Source organism: Dreissena polymorpha, chromosome 1 (assembly GCF_020536995.1).
Source record: "Dreissena polymorpha isolate Duluth1 chromosome 1, UMN_Dpol_1.0, whole genome shotgun sequence".
Classification (NCBI taxonomy): Eukaryota; Metazoa; Mollusca; class Bivalvia; order Myida; family Dreissenidae; genus Dreissena; species Dreissena polymorpha.
This window is the reverse complement of record NC_068355.1, coordinates 45691116-45711956: the sequence shown is the minus strand read 5'-3', so window position 1 is coordinate 45711956 and position 20841 is coordinate 45691116. Positions and strand designations below refer to the sequence as shown.

Below are 20841 nucleotides of genomic sequence, written 5' to 3'. Positions count from 1 at the left end.
GGCGCCCATCCATCCTCCGAGGGAAAGAGGAGGCGTAACCGTAGCAACACTGACATGCCCTCATCCCCCACATCGCCCCTCAGTTCTAGGAGGGAGTTTCCAGATCCCCCGCCTCGGGGAAAATCCCTGGAGAGGTCAAGTAGTCCTGACAGCTTGGGGCCACTGCCACCCAACTGGGAGATGGCTGTGACGGAAGATGGGCAAACATATTTTATAGAGTATGTCATGTGTCTTACACTACATTTATTTGTCAAAGGCTCAAAACTGGACTTGAGCTGTTGGTTTACTACCCAGTACACTGCTTTGTATTGAAAAATATTTATAAGTATATATCAATAAAACACACCATCTTTATACTAGACTTCATCCTATTGTTAACAAATTAATGTTTATTTGTAGACAGTTACAAACATGTCTAAATTTTCACTAAGAAAATATCATGGTATTGCATCAAAATCGCATATACGTTGTGTCATTTTTTTGGGAAAAATCTATATGGCAAATATTTCTAGCTCAAAAGCAAACATAAATAAATATGGTTACCTGTATGTTTAGCTTGCTGTGTTGAAGTCACTAATACATGTACCAGTAATCATGCGAGTTCTTAATGGTATATTAAAAATGGTCTTTTTAATTTTACTTTTTTTTTCTTGCAAGTGTTAATGTAATTATGTGTCCTTTAAACCATTCAATTTCTAATGTGATATTTCAGTCACAACACAGAACAAACTCATTGGTTGGACCCTAGGTTAGCTAACAAGGCTCCTGATAAAATCGCTGATAATGGTAAGTTGTCTCTCTTCATTTGATAAATTTAGTATTGTGTGTGTTAATGATAGTCTCCCTTTGGTCTGAGTATGAGCCAAAATGCCTTTATGTTTGAATGTAAAATATTGAACTTCAGTGTATTAAGACCTATGATAATTTATAGAAAATTGCATTAATAAATGACAATAAAAATGTATTTAACTTATAAAAACATTTTTAAAGAAAATAGAAAAAAAACACAATGTGTAATGAATCTGTATAATAAATAAATAAGCTTGGACTTTGAAAATACTTAAAATGAATGTGTGCGGTTGTTCAAATTTGTAAAATAAAAAAAATTAGCTACGATTTGAAAAAAAGTCTAAATTCTTTATAACATCTTTCCAGATATTGGTAGGCTAGGACGTAATATGCTGGGTGAGTTTCTGGTACCCATGTATCAATTGACTGCATCATGCGAAAATGAGGCTTATGCAATGTGCTGCCTAGGTAGTGTGGTCAGGAGCTACACTGTCTGCTATAAAGTCACGCAAGGTTTTGTAATCTTGCTAGCTGACAGGGTAGCTACAGGCAAGACAGAGCGTATGACTACATATGGCTTAAGACTTATTTTCGAATGATGCCGGTCAAATAGAACAATATTTTTGGATTTCTAATAACTCATGTTACAATAACGTTTGTTAATATGCACTTTTGAATTTTGCATCTATTATTCGTCATTGAGATGTCAAATCTTGATGTATGTAGCTGATTTGTGTTGCACATTTATTAATGTTAATAAATGTATGTAAACATTGTTTTCTTAAGAGTTAGAACAATGTTCGAAAATATTTGTTTGTAGATTTTAAAAAAAAGCCCTTTTGCAAACTTTACATGGTCAATAAAGCAAGCTGTGTGTAAACTTTTTATGTAAAGAATAAACAAGTTTCATGGAATGATGAAAGAAGTACTATGTTTACTTTCACCAAAGCTATTGTTTGTGCTATTGTTATCCAGTTAAACTAAAAATAAACAGGACCTTCACAGTTTTTATGGTGCACAGTTCTATAGTTCACTATCATGACTGTTGTTTATTGCCTGTTACATGATTTATTGAACCGGAAAAGCTATTAGCTAGTCTGCTTGCATTATTCTTTTGATCTTTATTTTTCAGTCAGAATCAGGCTAGGGTTTTCTTTGAGGAATCTCATATAATTCTAAGACCAAATCTAAGTTGTGTTTCTTTGTGTCAAGCAAAAATGTAAATAATGACTATAAACACTGAGTTATTTTCCTCTTCTGAGTGTATGAAATTCAGGTGTAGCATGGATTCCAGATGTTTTTATTTCGGCAGTACTTTTTTGCTATTGTGCCTTGCTCATTTGTGCATGATTATTTTTCTTAGCTAAGGCACCCTGGGAAATGAACAGGGAAGGTAAGGTGTAGCCCTAGTTGGTTTTCTGGAGGTTACAAATCATGCATCAACTCTTTGTTGGGGACTGCATCAAATTAGTGAAACGATATGGTATTGACCTATTTTTTATCCTTTTTTTGGTTAAGTTGTAAATGCATTCCTTTACATGGCAGTTCATCGTGTAGATCTCATTTTTGTAGTTTTTAATGTTCCAGACATCAGTTTGAGAAATCTTGCTGCAATACAGCTTACATTATATTTGTCTTGCATTCATGTAAAACTGTTATACGCTTATTTAAATATTTTGCATAGTGCTTATAAACATAAAAATCTTACTGCAAGTTCATATTTCATGAATTAAATTTAGCAGCTAGATACTAGCATTGTTACTGACAGTCTTCTTACAGAGACTAGTGTTACTTACAAAATAAACTTCTTTATGTACTACATGAAGTATTAATTAACCATTCTGTTGCTGTACTAGAGACAGGAGGTGTGTCAACTTTTGGTTGATATCTGATGCACATTGATTGCGCAATGTTTGCATCATGACTGCACATTAACCATTGCCTGCAGTCCAATTGGTAAAGCTTTTGTGGGATAATGGAGTCCCAGTGTGATTGTATGTAAATTAGGGGCTGTAAAAGGTATCTGCCCTTTGTGTGGTGGAATTAGGGTTATCAAGCAATGTAAACTATTTCAATTGCTAATCTGTCTGTTTTAGCAAAGATTGCTATGTTGTATTATTTTGTTGTTTCAATGTGGGAAGTATGTACATGTTCTTGACTCTATTCCTGAGAGGTATTGATTCTCTTTTTTCAAAACCATTTTGATTAATTTTATTAATGTTAATTTCTTGTTGAGTAACACTTATTTGTACTGTTACTTATTCAGATTATTGACTGAAGATAATTTGTGAGAGACTCAAACTACTTGTATAGTTCACACTGTATTTTATGTTTTCTCTGTCATAAGATTCTATAGTAATATTTCACTTTCTCTAGTTTATAACTGTTTTGGATTATATTGATAATTAAATTGATTAGATTGTAAACACTTTTATTTGATGTAAGTGTTCTTTAAATCATTATAATAAATTATTATGATAAATTTTATGTCTGAACTTTATCATGTGAATCTCTGAATGTCAATGAATCGGATAATCCACAGATGTATTTTCTCAAGGTTTTATTGCTAAATTTACATGTTAAATTATGCATGTACAGGATCTACATCCTGATGTACATGTTGTGATAATGTAAGTGTCAGAGTGCCTTTAAACATGCTCTATCATGGACCGGGCACTATCTCTGACCAGCATCTAGGGTGGGGTGGGTTGAGATATCTTGTGCAGAAGATATAGAATTTTGTGGAAGTTTCACAATGCATTTTTGTATGACATTTATCTCTTTATGATGTATTGTTACTGGGAAGTTTATTAGAGAGTATATCAACAGCAGCTGTCTTGTATGAACTAGGTAGATAACTATTATAGATGCATTTCGCAACCTGGTCTGAGGATTCTGATTTCAATAGATTCACAAAATCAGGGCCCGTGAAAGGAGTATATTAATTAACCAGGTTTTCCGAAGGAAAAAACTGGTTATTAGATTGGCGAATGCGGGCGGGCTGGCTGGCTGGCGGGCTGGCTGGCTGGCTGGCGGGCTGGCGGGCTGGCGGAATAAGCTTGTCCGGGCCATAACTATGTCGTTCATTGTCAGATTTTAAAATCATTTGGCACATTTGTTCACCATCATTGGACGGTGTGTCGCGCGAAATAATAACGTCGATATCTCCAAGGTCAAGGTCACACTTTGAGTTCAAAGGTCAAAAATGGCCATAAATGAGCTTGTCCGAGCCATAACTATGTCGTTCATCGTCAGATTTTAAAATCATTTGGCACATTTGTTCACCATCATTGGACGGTGTGTCGCGCGAAATAATTACGTCGATATCTCCAAGGTCAAGGTCACACTTTGAGTTCAAAGGTCAAAAATGGCCATAAATGAGCTTGTCCTGGCCATAACTATGTCATTCATTGTGAGATTTTAAAATCATTTGGCACATTTGTTCACCATCATGGGACGGTGTGTCCCACGAAAGAATCACGTCAATATCTCCAATGTCAAGGTCGCCACGACTAAAAATAGATTTAAAAAAAAAAAAAAACTTACAAAGGGGGTTAATTTTTTTTGGTAATTTCAAAAGTTCAGTTTGAGTTTTCTCCCTTTATCAGATTTTTTTTTCACAATGAAAACCTGGTTTTGTGACAGTTTTGTCCCTTGTTTTATCTTTGTGTGATCGTTCAAAATGAAATAATGATATTTGAAAAATATTATGTTTGATATCTGCGTTATACAGTTAAATGTTCCAAACCAGTTTTCACTTCTTGATAAATGGGTGACCTCTAAACAGATGATCTTGTAGATATAAAATACTGTTGTTAGTGGTCACATCAGAAAGCCTTAATCAATGAACCTACAGCAGTGCTAATGTTATTTGTTCAGATATTGGGTTGTTACATCTCACCGGTCTACATCCATAATGCTTCCATCCTTTTCCATGTTATTTATTCTGGGAAGCCTATCATCTATCAGGGTATTTGGGTGGTATTATGTATGATACTGGTCTGCAGATGGCTCTTCCATGTCTGCTAGATAAACCACAGCTTGACTCTTGTGTATTTGTTGACATTCTGGCATTTTTGCATCCAAAAATAAATGCCTTTGATCAGCGTCATGATAAGAAATGTGTTAGCTTAATTTTGGAAAGGGAGAATTATCATCAGTTTTTTATTTGATTTTCAGATATATTCCCTTATTTCTCACTTTTATGTTCTCAAGGCCCGGTCATTTGTTTGTTTGAGATGTTATACGATATTAACATACAAACAAGTTAATGTTCTTTGCTTCCACGCTTCTTGAAGTTTTCAGTAGTGTTTATATCTGTGATTTGCCTTTTTAATAAGCATTTATTAAATGGAAACTTATTGATTCGTTCACATTGATATTTAAAAAAAAATGAGTGTTTCTATACTTAACATTAATGTTTGAGCAATTCAAGCTTTTTTCATCAAAATAACGGATTTAACTACAGCTGTTTGCAAATCAATCTAGATTGACAAAAAAGGTGTGTATATTTCATGAGACGTTATATATAGTTTTAACGTCTGTTTTTCGAAAACGAGATCATAAAGACTGTCTTTATATTACGGGACAAAAATAAGCTCCTTTCCTCTATCTAAATGATTTTTATGTGGAAAAAATTCTTCTCATATCATTAAAAGAAATTTATGCATGTTGAGCCTGAAATCTGATCTTTGCAAATGACATTGATGTAGGCAGTATGCCATTTTCAATGAGCAGGTTTACTTTATGCTTCTGTTTTATCTGTGTAGAAGACATGTATATAATCTGAGCAAGACGTCAAAAAACTTCTAACTATAGCACCAGCATTGTTTGTGTGGCTGCACATGTTATGTTGGCATTCTGCAACAGTGACAGAACAAGCCGCAAAAACATGCATTCCAAGTTGATGAACGATCGCAGGCGGTCTGGTGTTGAAAGCTACACGGAGTGAAGAAACTGTTCCAAATGTCCCGATGACGGCGCTGTATGGCGTACTAGCTGAAATGTCACAAACAAAAGATCATGACTGCTTTTTGTTTAGATTTAGATCTCTACAATATTTAGGGAATTTCTCTTCATCATTCCATTGAACATCATCTTTAGGTCTGTTCATTTGAAAGGTCTTTCTCTTAAATATAACGCTGAACAAATGCAATGAAAGGCTTGTGTTCTTTTGATCAGAGAGAGTACACAAGCGTGACTACACAATCTGACAAAGTAACCATATTATCCATACTAGTACATATAGGTCAAGGTCATTGTGTTCTTTTGAACAGACCCTGTACCCATTCCGGACTAAACAATCAGACAAAGTTACCATATTATCTCCTTACTAGGACATATAGGTCTAGGTCACTGTCTTCTTTTGAACAGACCTTATACCCATTCCGGACTAAACAACCAGACAAAGTTACCATATTATCCTTACTAGTACATATAGGTCAAGGTCACTGTCTTCTTTTGAACAGACCGTATATACCCATTCCAGACTAAACAATCAGACAAAGTTACCATATTATCCTTACTAGGACATATAGGTCAAGGTCACTGTCTTCTTTTGAACAGACCGTATATACCCATTCCGGGCTAAACAATCAGACAAAGTTACCATATTATTCTTACTAGTACATATAGGTCAAGGTCACTGTCTTCATTTGAACAGACCTTTTGCCCATTCCTGACTAAGCATTAAGACAAAGTGGCTGTGTCCTTGCTAGCAAATGTAAGTGGGGTTTGTTCATGTAGGTCAAGGTCGCTGTGTTCTTTTGACCAGAGAGTACACAAGCCTGACTAAGCAATCAAAGTTACCATATTATCCTTACTAGTACATATAGGTCAAGGTCATTGTCTTCTTTTGAACAGAACGTGTAACCAAAGATACTATGTCCTTGCTAGCAATGCTCGTGGAATTTGTTCACAAAAACTATAATTTGCAAAGCTAATGAAAAGTACTAAGTTCAATTCGTGGTTATTGGAATTGGTATTAACTAGTAAAATACCTCAAGCTTACACACATTTCAAAAGTAAATAAAGACTGGTCAAAATAAATGATCATCAAATTTAGTTCTGTACACATTTTTAATTCAAATACATGCTTAATTTTTCCATGAAGATATATTGAATGCTTATTTCCTATTGAAGGGTGTTGCCGTTTTAAATTCCGATGCTGGATAATGCTATGCAAATTTTGGCATCTTTATGTGTCTGGGCAGAGTTTTTGCCAGATTGAAATGGAAAATGTGAATTTCATACAAAGTTGTATGCTTGTATCACGTTTCCTTGTGTAATGTAATTTGTAGCAAATCAGATTCTTTCTGGAGATTTGCAGACTTTTTATGTTAGTTTTGTGATGGAATATTTATATCATTGGTGTCATGGAACTCCTGTTGTCACAAATCAAGATGTTTTCTGAGCAATGTTAGATAATATCTAAAGTTATGAATAGAGTTAATCATGTTGCTGGATACCCCAGTACTGTACATACATTCCAGTGCGAATTCTTTTCACTTTTGAAATTTTAGAATTTATGCATTTCATTAGCCAAAAAATATAATTGATTTCTTGCATGGCATGGCAACTAAAGAACTTTTGATATTGTCATATGGCACATTCCAGATTGCAAACATTTTCTTTGTTCATTAAAATTTAAAGAATGGTGTTTGTTTTAGCTGGCTAATGAATATTGCATGATCTAGCTGAATGACATAGTTAGCCTATTGTTACTGTCCCATCATTATGGAGAAAAAGCTGCACAGCTTCTGCCATACCTTCTCCCTAGAGTGATTCTTGTCTGATCAACTGATGGTGTCCTCAATGCACTTGTTTTCATTTGTAATTGAAATAATTGAATTTTACGTTTACTGGCTACCTTAGCAGTGTGTAACCTTGTTCTGCTGCTTATTTTCCCCTTCCGGTGATACCAGAGGGGACTTATGGTTTGCGCTCTGTGTGTCCGTCAGTATGTCTGTCAAAAATTCTGGTTGCTGTGGCAACAAATAAAAAAATCAAAATCTGATAATGGTGGAGTTTCATTGGTAGGGGACCATATTGCTTGACAAAAGTCTTGTTTATTTTAAGTGTTGTTTTAATCTCCATTAACTTTAATTTTGGTATTATTTCCTGGAGTGATAAATTTGGCTTTAGAAACTTGAAACAGAAGTTTGCTTTATTAATTTCCTGGTTTCATTAAACATTAAGCAAAATATGCCATTTTGCATGCAAGGCAATAAAGATGAAAACAGTTATTTAAGTCAATTATGTGGACCTTTCCTAGAAGGAAACTTGAATGGGATAAATATAAAATTACATAAGTAAAATCACTCGTAAACTCATTTCTGCAACATAATTATGTTTTTATTGGTAATTTTTTTTTAACCAAAGGTACTGATTTCACAGGAATTGCTGGATGTAGGCACAATAGAAACCATAAATCAGTTTATGTATAAAAGTTGACTTTCGACATGTTCAATTAATTGCCTTCAGATGATAACTGGTGGATTCATGGAACATTTTTCCGAAGTCAATACAATTACTTCCTGATGTTGGTATGATGTGCAAAAAAATAATTGAGGATTTAAAAAGTTCATCCACTGTAAATTAATTAATAATAATATGAACATTGTTGGCAATTCTTAAATAGCTCAGTTGAATTATCCTAAGGGATATTAAATAATTATAACTCTCTGATTATACTCCTTTAATCGACGTTTCGGCATAATGCCTTTATCAAAACAATTGTTTTGATTAAAACATTATGCAGAAACGTCAATTAAAGGAGTATAATCAGAGAGTTAATCCTAAAATAAGGTTCTTAAACATGAATAAAGGTTAGGAAACACAATTTCTTTGCATTTGCAAGGTGTGAAAGCACTTAGCAAAACACTAATGACAGGGGAATCTGGAGAATTTTGATGGTCTGTGTCACAATATCTGATTAGTTATGGATCAAAGTAAAACATATCTTCACTAATGACAGCATGTGCCCAGAGTGATTGATTCTACGAAATTATAAGTCAATATTTGTACTCTCTCCTGAATATATCACTGAAGCCTCACAAATAGAGGCATGGCATGATTCCACGCTCTCAAAGTTACTGGTGAAAGCTTCCTTCTGCACGATTATAAAAATAAGATGCTCAGTTTAATTAATAAATTATAATCTGAGAATTACAAACAGCATGAGCTACCTGAGCCTTTCCGTTTGATATTTATATTGGGATTCTTTATTTATTGTTTTAATATCATTTATGTGCAAGAGAAAGCATTTCAGTGTTGCAGTGGTTTTCTTGATGTCTGTAAGTTCTTAGCTAGAGGATTTACAAGGCTATGCAGTTTGTAGATCTTAATTCAAATGAGTCAGTGAAAGCAGTCTGGTGATATCATCTCACTGTTGCTGGAAGGAACACAGTGATATATTGTTGAATTTATATCTAGAGTTGGGAAATGTTTGAACATGCTTGTTCTGGACCCATGGATATATAATACATTTGATATAACTTGGATACAATCATGTGTATAGGCTACAATACAGTCTTGTGTTCTGGGAAATTTTTCTGTGACATTTTTTGACATGCGGAAATCAATGTCAAATATAGGGTATAATGCATATTGCATAATTTTTTAATATAAGATCTTTGCTTTTTTGTCCCCTACCAGTTTCACCGGAGGGGACTTATGGTTTGCGCTCTGTGCGTCTGTCTGTCTGCCACACTTTCCTGGATCCTGCGATAACTTTAAAAGTTCTTAATATTTTTTTATGAAACTTGAAACATGGATAGATGGCAATATGGAAATTATGCACGTCATTTCATTTTGTTCCTACGTCAAAAATTCTGGTTGCTATGGCAAAATTTAAAAAAAAAATCTAACAATGGTGGAGCCGGTAGGGGACATATATTGCTTGGCAATAGCCTTGTTATTTATAGCTCTAGTTATCACAAGTATTCAATAATTATCAATCTTTTATTATGCCCCCCTTTGAAGAAGAGGGGGTATATTGTTATGCACATGTCGGTCGGTCTGTCGGTCAGTTCACCAGATGGTTTCCGGATAACTCAAGAATGCTTAGGCCTAGGATCATGAAACTTCATAGGTACATTGATCATGACTGTCAGATGGCCCCCATTGATTTTCAGGTCAATATGTCAAAGGTCAAGGTCACAGTGACTCGAAATAGTAAAATGGTTTCCGGATGATAACTCAAGAATGCTTAGGCCTAGGATCTTGAAACTTCATAGGTACATTGATCATGACTGGCAGATGACCCCTATTGATTTTCAAGTCACTAGGTCAAAGGTCAAGGTCACAGTGACTCGAAATAGTAAAATGGTTTCCGGATGATAACTCAAGAATGCTTAGGCCTAGGATCATTAAGCTTCATAGGTTCATTGATCATGACTGGCAGATGACCCCTATTGATTTTCAGGTCACTAGGTCAAAGGTCAAGGTCACAGTGACTCGAAACAGTAAAATGGTTTCCGGATGATTACTCAAGAATGCTTACGCCTAGGATGATGAAACTTAATAGGAATATTAATCATGACTGGCAGATGACCCCTATTGATTTTCAGGTCACTAGGTCAAAGGTCAAGGTCACAGTGACTCAAAATAGTAAAATGGTTTCCAGATGATAACTCAAGAATAATTAGGCCTAGGATCATGAAACGTCATAGGAACATTGATCATGACTGGCAGATGACCCCTTTTTATTTTTAGGTCACTAGGTCAAAAGTCAAGGTCACAGTGACAAAAAACATATTCACACAATGGCTGCCACTACAACTGACAGCCCATATGGGGGCATGCATGTTTTACAAACAGCCCTTGTTTTAATTATGATTATTGTTACAATTTTTTTTTTTTTTAATTATTATTTCTTTTATTATACAATTCATATGGATTCTTTATTGTCCCCTACCAGTTTCACAGGAGGGGACTTATGATTTTCGCTCTGTGAGTCTGTCTGTCTGTCTGTCACACTTTTCTGGATCCTGGGATAACTTTAAAAGTCCTTCATATTTTTTCATGAAACTTGAAACATGGATGGATTGCAATATGAACATTATGAACGTCATTTCATTTTGTTCCTACGTCAAAAATGTTGGTTGCTATGGCAACAAATAGACTAGAAATACTGCTGAAAATGGTAGTTTTCTGGATCCTGTGATAACTTTAAAAGTTTTTTCATATTTTTTTATGAAACTTAAAACATGGATAGATGGCAATATGGACATTATGCACGTCATTTCATTTTGTTCCTACGTCAAAAATTATGGTTCTATGGAAACAAATATTTAAAAAAATCAAAAACAATGACAATAGTGGAATTTCTGACAATGGTGGAGCCGTAGGGGACATATATTGCTTGGCAATAGTCTTGTTTAATTTGATTTTAAAAATATATTTAAACCACTTGTGTGATGCTTGTGACATTTTCTGTACCATAGCTCTGATGTTGAAAGTTCCAATCAATGGTGTGAGAGAACTGACAAATTATTAAGAAATTAACTAACAGGAAAGTCATCATATTTGCTAGAACTTCGCTGATTTCTCTATTCATCAAGCCTTAATAGGATCTACATTAAATAGCGGGAAAATTATTTTTTAAACCATTGCTTTTGGAAACTGACAATAGTTTATTGAAAGCATGTGTCAGGCTTTCTGGTTGATTGTGTGATTGGTGTTAGAATATTTTCTTCTTCTTATGGATTTTAAGCGTTTATTTTTTAAATGTCACTATCTATCAAAATGTCTTACTTCAGAAAATTAATTCATTCCCTTAGCAAATTATTGAACAACATTTATGTGCATTCAATTATCGAAAATGATGGCTTTTATGTGTTCTTGAATGATACTACAAACCTTTAAGTAAACAAGGTTTTTGTTGTTGTGCACATTGAATTGCACTAGAAGAGCCTTAAGGCATTTTAGTCAGGTGTTGGATTCCAGACATATGCACTGAGAGGCAATGATTTGCTGACATTCTAGATTGGTGCTGGTGGTGCTGTTGTTGTCCTTAACAGCTTCTTGTTGCAAAACAATATGCCCGAGTTGTCATTAATTTTGTGATACCTGTTTTGATCATAAGTGACATCATTCCATTGTGTTTTTTTCATTTTTAAAAGAACAAAAACAGTGGTCAAATGCTCAAATTGAAACTATTAGGAATTATTTCATTCTTAGTTTCCTAGAATATTTGACAAACTAAAAATACAAATTTTCTGTTTATTTGTGTAAATAAGATAATTAAAGACCTTTAATCCTACTGACATATTTTAACCAATGTATCACCGAAGTGTTCAGTGCTGGTTGAATCAGTGACATAAGTGAATCCTATAGAAGACCTAGGTGTGCTTGATTAATGGCACTTCATTCAACCACCAGCTTTCTCCTCCTGCTTTCCTTCCATTGCTCACATACAGTGGCTTATTCAATGTGATATCTGTCTTGGTAAGAAATATTTACAGTACATTTCCAAGGAAAAGTGATAAATTGCTAAAATATACTGGAGTATTTACATTTGATTCCAAGGATATAAACATTTATGACATGATTTGCTTGATAGCTTAGGAAATAATTAAATTATGTCTGATTCATGAGTCACGTGCAAGTATAATCTGGGTTAGTAATATAGTGATGATGTTGTAAATAAAAAAATGTAGATTTTTATGCCAGGATTTAAAGTGATAATATATTATTTTTTTGAAGTTCTGTGTGTCTATAGATTGGTAGGCCTTTGCTGGAATTGAAATGAAAATTAGATTTTTTTTTAAATAAACAAATTGAATGATATACAATGTGACTTTCCATACAAAGAAGGCTGGTAACCAGTCAGTGTATGCAAATGGATGTGTAATGGGGGCAATTAAGGGTGGCCAGGTGTCTGCTCTTGAGACAGGTGCTGCCCTCATCAAGAGGTCACTCATGTATGAATGGGGCTGGTGGAGGAGCTTTGGGCATTCCTCTTGTCAGCTCTTGGCTGTATGAGGGCTGGTGACATGTGGAATTTGTTTTTTGCTGGACTTGGTGATGGGATGTTAGGCATAATTGATCTATTCAGCAGTTTTGTTGGTGTCATTTTGTGAGTTTGTGTCTTGATTGTTAAGAGTTTTTTTTGCCTATGGTGAAGTGAAATTATAATGATTATGGAAATAATGCATTTTCATGCAAATGTAAGTTTAAGGAATCAGTTTATAAAATGTTCATTGATTTTCAGGAGGATTAATTGGAAGAAAACATGTTATTTAGGTAGAAGAAATCAAATATATTGAAGTAGAAGTGCTTTATTGCGGGATTTGATAAGCCTAGTGCTTTCCTCTCTAGTTTCTGTTGTACTTTTATTATGGAGTCCAATTAGTTCTGACAGAACAAAAGCAATAAAAGACTACCTTCATCACATGTTGTTATTGTTTTCAGTGCTTTCAAAGGAATAGGCATCTGATGGTGCTCTTGTTTTCTCTCTCAATAGCTCTGATGGACTGTCATGGGTTTCACTGTCTGACTGATAAGGCATGGGTGTAATTCTAATTAAATGTTTAACTATTTATAAACAGTATATTGTGGCAGTAATCCATTTGAAGGAGATAGTGGTATTGATTTAAGAGCTGGTGAGGATGGACACAATTTACTCTGGGAAATGTGTAAATCCCACAACTTGCTAAAAGCTGTAACTTATAGTGAAGCCTTAATTGATAGTGGCTGCACTTGATGTGATAGGTGTGATAATCAGATGGTTATCTTGTTAGAACAATTTCTATGTTATAAATAATAAATAGCCCAGATTACTGGGAAATAACTGGATTATTGGATGGAAACAGCAGGACAAAGAAGCGTTTGCCCTGAAACATCAATCAACCAATTAATGATAGCGTTGGCGCTTCCCAGAAGTCAATTATGACTGTGTTTGAATAATAGAGAGAACTCGGCTGATCCTGGCACTTTTGTATAATGGTTTTGATACAGGGTGGTGGAACCTTGCAAGCCCAGTGTAAGAACACGCTATGGATGATAGTAGAAGCGGAAGAGAATGCTTCCAAGTCCCCATCCCCCTCGCATACCCCTGACAGGGAGTCGGATTCAGGGGGCTTTAGTGACTCTCAGGGGTCGGGAAACGTGAGCCCCACCATTACTGACATGGTGATTGGGGACAAGATGGCTGCTTTTGCGCACTCAAGCCAGTCTGAGGAATATGAAAGTGAACTCTGCTCAGCGTGTATGCCAACTAATGCTGTTAAGGGTGGAGCATTCACACCTTTGCCTTCATCTAGTACCAGTGTGACTGATTATGATGAATGGTTGGATGATGAATACAAAGCAGGTGATGCTAAAAGACTTGTTTTTGACAGTAGGCTTCAGAAAATTAAGTGTTTTGACATCAATGACCTAGATCAAACTGATGCTGATACGAAGGGTCCGCTAGATGACCTAGATCTATTACAAGGGGCTGGGGTGATACCCCCTCCTATGCCCCCTCTTACGCTACTCAATGGATGTAAATCTAAAGTGGGTGATTCAAGGGATTGTAAATGTAAAATCGTCTTCCGTAGATGTGAAGGTAAGCAGATTATCAATTGATTAGTGTTTATTTAATAAGTCTCACTTATTGAAACTTGCTGATTGTATGCAGTTTTATTAACTTAATTGCTGTATTGCAAATATACTACTAACATTTTGGTTTGTATGATTACCTGCGCTGAGATTAGATTTGCAGTCTTACAAAGCTGTCACATGAACTATCAAAGGTCAACACAAACAATAAATGTTCTCTGTTTTGTCTGCATTTTTTTCAATGTTGCATTGGTGACTAAAGCAGATACATTGTTTTGTTTTGTGTAACATTAAAACCTTGTTCTGGGAAAAAATGGTTAAATGCATGTGGGTATAGTGTCTTTTCTGATTAGCTTGTGCAGTCTGCATGTGGGTATAGTGTCGTCCCTGATTAGCCTGTGCAGTCTGCAAAGGCTAATAAGGGAGGCTACTTTCTTAGAAGACTGTATTTTTGCTAAGGAGAGACTTTATTTAAATGAATAAACCATAATAGCGGAAAGTGTCTTTCCTAATTAGCGGGTGTGCACTGCACAGGCTAATCTGGGATGACACTACGCAAATGTGTTTAACCCCATTTTCCCAAAGTGCGACTCATTTTGATTTGTAGTATTCATCCCTAGATGGATAAAAGGAAAGTCTTCAATTGCCAAGCAAACATTAAGTCCTTTCAATAGCAGTGATATCATGTCAGAGCTATGATTGAAGCATTGTCTTTAACCCTTTCCCACTCAGAGGCAAAGTGAAAATTGTTATGTGCAAACAGCATAAAACCAGAACAGCCTGAGAGTAACTCGCAGTCTGTTCTGGTTTTATGCTGTTTGATGCTCATCAGTATCTAAGGGTTGGAAAAGAAGCCTTTAAAACTTGAATTTAGAAATAAAGGTCTATAATTACATTTAACTTGTTAGGGACTACAAATGCATGAAAATACGTATCTAAGTGGTAAAGGGTGAAGTCCTTTCAATAGCAGTAAAAGCATGTCAAAGCTTTTATTGAAGCAAGCATTGTTTTGTTTTTAAATGCTTGCTCATTGTCTGAGAATGAGATGCAACTAAATGAGTGCTGGCAATGGGCCTGATGTGCAGGGTATAATGAGATTGGCAGACATGATCCAAGACTGCATGCCACAACTACTGATAGTGTCATCCATGCTATTATGCAAAATGATAAGTAACAGAGTGTTGAGAGTGAAACTGCTGTAGCTGCTTAACATTTCTACATCCAATACAACAGTATCACTCTCAACCATCCAAATGTCTTTAGCGTGTTAGGGTAATTTTACTTAGTTTTATTGGTTTATAAATATATAAGAATATTGCATGGTCTGGATTGTTGAAAACATCTTTTTACCTTACATTTTTGTAATTCATAGTTATTTGCTAGATTTACTATTGTCTTTGCCTGTCCATCAAATACTTGGTATTCCGAAGACTGAAAATCACTCTTTTTGGGGTTGTATCGCAACAACACTGAACATAATTAAGGCTTTTGACAAAGGAGCTTGATCATGAATACAGATTTTGAAGAAATTATAAAATTGAAAAACTATTGTTTATGATGTTGCTTTGAAATTGCAATGTATGGATGTTTTCACATGTGATGATACAATTGAAGAGTCGTCAAGTCCAAGTTCCCCATTGTGGTATGCATTTTGAGTCATCCTGTCTGATCCAGACTCAAGTTATATAGCAAATTAATAACCATTATTGCTTTGCATTAATTGAAGTCTTTTTGTTCTCCTGTTCAAAGAGAGATAATTTGGCAATGTTTTCTGAGTCTTAATGGCATCTTTGCAGGGAAGGGACTGGCAGGTAAGGCACTTATTAGCAGCCTCAGTTTTGTGAATTAAGGGAAATAAATCTTGAAAACATTTGTATGCAATTAAGCATAGTTGTCTTTCTTGACAAAATTTTCCTAATAAAATCATACTTCAAGTTCAAATGTTGATAGTTGTTCAATCAAGAAGAAAATTGTTTGTTGTTAATGACAATTATAATATAATCCAATTTTTTTTTCGGCGTAGCTGTATACGCCAGCTTTTCACCTGCACCTTACCTTTGTAAGTGTCCAATCAATTTTAATATAAAATTTCCCACCGGTATGCCTGAAACTGTTCGCAGTAGAAAACATGCTTTCTACAAACAGTTTTCACATTGACATTAATATGTTATTCAATCGACTTTCTATTTTTGGGAAGTATTTGGTATGAAAAGGGATACTGCAGTTCGTTTAGCAACGATGTTACTGCGTATTCAGCATGAAACAATTGTATCTCTAATAATCAGGCTTGAGAGATAGAGCAGTTTCACACTCAAATCTCGCCATCAATACAGTTTGTGTGTGCCCCTTAATATTTAGAAGATTGTAAGCGACAGAGCGTTTGTACTTAAAGGCTGTTTTCTCATATTTGGTAATGACTACAATATTGCATTCTGTGCACTGATAAATTTTATATCAAATAAGTATTGTTGTTCAATTACCTGATACACGCTTTGACAAAAATAATTAAAATTGTTGTCGAAATTGACCGTTTTACACGTAAATATATAAAGCTTTAAACAAGCCCTTGTTCCAGCAGTGGAATCATTACCTCACTTTAATGCATTGCATTCCAACCCACAAGGTATCAAGGTCAGTTCGCGGTCAGTTACAGAAATTGTTATATAAACGCTATCGGGTAAACTAAAAAGAAAGATATTAAATGAAGATATTCAGCGATATTATTATGGTTTGTCAATCATAGATTCTTCATGTGTTTTCAACAATTGCATGATAAGTACCAGTTTTGATTAATTTAATTATACCCCCACAAACGAAGTTTAGGGGGGTATATAGGAGTGAACTTGTCTGTCGGTCGGTCTGTCGGTCTGTCTGTTGGTCCGTATTTAGTGTCCGCTCTCTTATTCAAGTAGTTTTCATCCGATCTTCACCAAACTTGGTCAGAAGTTGTATCTACATGATGTCTAGGCCAAGTTCGAAAATGGGCCTTGCCTGGTCAAAAACTAGGTCACGGGGTCACTTAGTGCGTTTTAAACATTTAGCATGTTGTCCGCTCTCTAATTCAATTAGTTTTCATCCGATCTTCACCAAACTTTGTCAGAAGTTGTATCTACATGATGTCTAGGCCAAGTTAGAACTTGGGCCTTGCCAGGTAAAAAACTAGGTCACCGGGTCACTTAGTGCGTTTTAAACATTCAGAATGTTATCCGCTCTCTAATTCAAGTAGTTTTCATCCGATCTTAACCAAATTTGGTCAGAAGTTGTATTTAGATGATTTTAAGGCAAAGTTCGAACATGGGCCTTGCCGGGTCTAATACTAGGTCACGGGGTCACTTAGTGCGTTTTTTAACATTCAGCATGGTGTCCTCTGTCTTTTTCAAGTAGTTTTCATCTGATCTTCACCAAACTTGGTCAGAAGTTTTATCTAGATGATCTGAAGGCCAAGTTTGAACATGGGCCATGCCAGATCAAAAACTAGGTCACGGGGTCACTTAGTGTGTTTTAAACCTCACCATGTTGTTCGCTCTCTAATTCAAGTAGTTTTTATCCAATCTTCACCAAAATTGGTCAGGAGTTGTATCTTGATAATGTCTAGGGCAAGTTTGAATATGGGTCATGCAGGGTGAAAAACAAGGTCACAGGTTCACTTAGTGCGTTTTAAACATCACAATGTTGTCAGCTCTCTAATTCAAGTAGTTTTCATCCAATCTTCACCTAACTTGGTCAGAAGTTGTATCTAGATGATGTCTAGGTCAAGTTTGAATATGGGTCATGCCGGGTCAAAAACTAGGTCACGGGGTATCTTAGTGCGTTTTAAACCTCACCATATTGTCCGCTCTCTAATTCAAGTAGTTTTCATCCAATCCTCACCAAACTTGGTCACAATTTTTATCTAAATTATCTCTAGGACAGTTTGAACATGGGCCATTCCGGGCCTAAAACTAGGTCACATGGTCACTTAGTGCGTTTTTTAACATTCAGCATGGTGTCCACTCTCTAATTTAAGTAGTTTACATCCGATTTTCACCAAACTTGTTCAGAAGTTTTATGGAGATGATTTTAAGGCCAAGTTAGAACATGGACGGGCCTTTCTGGGTCAAAAACTAGGTCAAGGGGTCACTTAGTGCGTTTAAAAAATTGAGCGTGGTGTCCGCTGTTTTTTTGTGAAGACGACTTGCAAAATATTATGTGTCAATGCGGCATCTGGGGGTATTCGTCACGTCTGTGACAAAGCTCTAGTTAGAAATATTCAACCATATAGACCAATTTATTCACGATACTATTTTAATAATGGAATCACATAACATTGTCCGACAAACCACAAAACAGGTCTGTTCTCAGAACCCGCCAATAAATATTAAAAATATGTACGACTGATTTGCGTGTTGCTGGCTGACCTATATGCTTTTATTTATTTTCATTCTTCTTGTGTTTTTCTATTCTGTAAATATAGATATCTGATCAATAATATCTAATGAAGCCAAATAAGCCACGATATCTGGTGCAACACCTGTAATTGATTGGCATGGAATGCAGCTAAGAACTGCGCAGAAAAAAGGCATTTTTGATCTCATAGATACAACTTTTGATCGTTCTTTAACACCAACCACAATCAACGCTGTATATCTAAAGTAAGGATTTATAGATATTATGTAGGAATTGAATAAAAATCCATAACACAAAAATTGTGTGTGAAGGCCTTTTGCTAAAAATTGTTTGCTGTTTGAATAAACAAAAATTACTGTCTGCTGCAGAAGCATTTTCATTGTCAACACTGAAATTATCAATGAAATGATCAGACCGTTCTTTTCTATTAAATTGTATCTTGAATTTGAATAATGTATTAATGTAAACAAAAATCAGGTTACACTAATTCTCAAATTCTTTAATTCAATACTTGAGGTGTAGGTATATAATTACAGTGGCAAGTTCTTAGTGATGTTTTCTCATATGTTTAGCATTTTGAAATTGTGTAAAATAAAAAAATGGCTAGTTACAATTATAACATCCCAAACAAATTAGCAACTAAAGTAACAATCTAAATAAAATGAGCAGAGATTTGCATGGAACAAAGAGAAACTGGATGGAAATTTAATAAGCAAGAGAGAGTATTCAATTATCAAACATAAACATTCTGAGTGAGCTTGAGGTGGGAAGTAGTGCATGGTGCCAGTGATGGCTGCCAGATAAGCAGCTGGGTGCCTCAAAGATCGGCCAGACCACTGCGGTGTTGTGCTTCCCACTACCCACACAGTTAAAATATAATTTCTCCACCTCCTATTGGCAGATTTCAGCTTATTATTGTTACTTTAAACTTTAAAAACAAACACTTTTTTCGAGTGATTAGCCTGTCTGTCCATTTCTTCCTCCTATACCTGGCCTGATTAGCCTGTCTGTCCATTTGTTCCTCCTTCTATACCTGGCCTGATTAGCCTGTCTGTCCATTTGTTCCTCCTTCTATACCTGGCCTTATAAGCCTGTCTCTCCATTTGTTCCTCCTATACCTGGCCTGATTAGCCTGTCTGTCCATTTGTTCCTCCTTCTATACCTGGCCTGATTAGCCTGTCTGTCCATTTGTTCCTCCTTCTATACCTGGCCTGATTAGCATGTCTGTCCATTTGTTCCTCCTTCTATACCTGACCTGATTAGCCTGTCTGTCCATTTGTTCCTCCTTCAATACCTGGCCTGATTAGCCTGTCTTTCCATTTGTTCCTCCTATACCTGGCCTGATTAGCCTGTCTTTCCATTTGTTCCTCCTTCTATACCTGGCCTGATTAGCCTGTCTGTCCATTTGTTCCTCCTTCTATACCTGGTCTTATTAGCCTGTCCATTAGTTCCTCCTTCTATACCTGGCCTGATTAGCCTGTCTGTCCATTTGTTCCTCCTTCTATACCTGGCCTGATTAGCCTGTCTGTCCATTTGTTCCTCCTTCTATACCTCGCCTGATTAGCCTGTCTGTCCATTTGTTCCTCCTTCTATACCTGGCCTGATTAGCCTGTCTGTCCATTTGTTCCTCCTTCTATACCTGGCCTGATTAGCCTGCCTGTTCATTTGTTCCTCCTTCTATACCTGGCCTGATTAGCCTGTCTGTCCATTTGTTCCTCCTTCTATACCTGGCGTGATTAGCCTGTCTGTCCATTTGTTCCTCCTTCTACACCTGGCCGTTTTAATTGAACACTATTTACACACCCAACAAAACCCTTACCTCATTTTAACCTTGACATTCACCTTTCTTTCTGACTAAGACTCATTCAAATGGGCCAATTTATCAGCACTGACCAGGGCTTTCAAGGGGCATCAGCTTTATTAAAGGCTTTTAGACTATTTAACCTTATTGTTGCAGTTAAATTAAGTATGAAAATTCTGACTTTTTGTGTTTGACACTTGGAAGGCTTTTAAGGGTGATTGTTTCATTTGTAGTAATTATACATTTTAAAAAGTGGCACAACAATAAATTTTGTTAATAAATTTTATTCATCACATTAAGTTAAAACACAGTGATCTTTT

At 35.7% G+C, this 20841-nt stretch overlaps 2 protein-coding genes across 12 annotated transcripts in view; both read left to right on the top strand.

Moving 5' to 3' along the window:
• Positions 1-20841, top strand: part of LOC127865075 (membrane-associated guanylate kinase, WW and PDZ domain-containing protein 3-like) — a 165735-nt gene that overhangs the window by 95672 nt on the left and 49222 nt on the right. For 5 of the 11 annotated variants that reach the window (XM_052404958.1, XM_052404957.1, XM_052404960.1 and 2 more), the window contains exon 6: positions 1156-1185. The exons of 2 other annotated variants lie outside the window; for them this stretch is intronic. In XM_052404958.1, coding sequence (XP_052260918.1) covers positions 1156-1185 — 30 coding nt within the window. Of the gene's footprint in view, positions 1-1155; positions 1186-9179; positions 9385-13203; positions 14342-20841 lie in introns of those variants that run through there. 4 more of the 11 variants (XM_052404963.1, XM_052404961.1, XM_052404965.1 and 1 more) reach the window with 4 other exon arrangements.
• LOC127865107 (protein RD3-like) overlaps positions 1-20841 on the top strand; it is a 575560-nt gene that overhangs the window by 545779 nt on the left and 8940 nt on the right. The window lies entirely within an intron of this gene.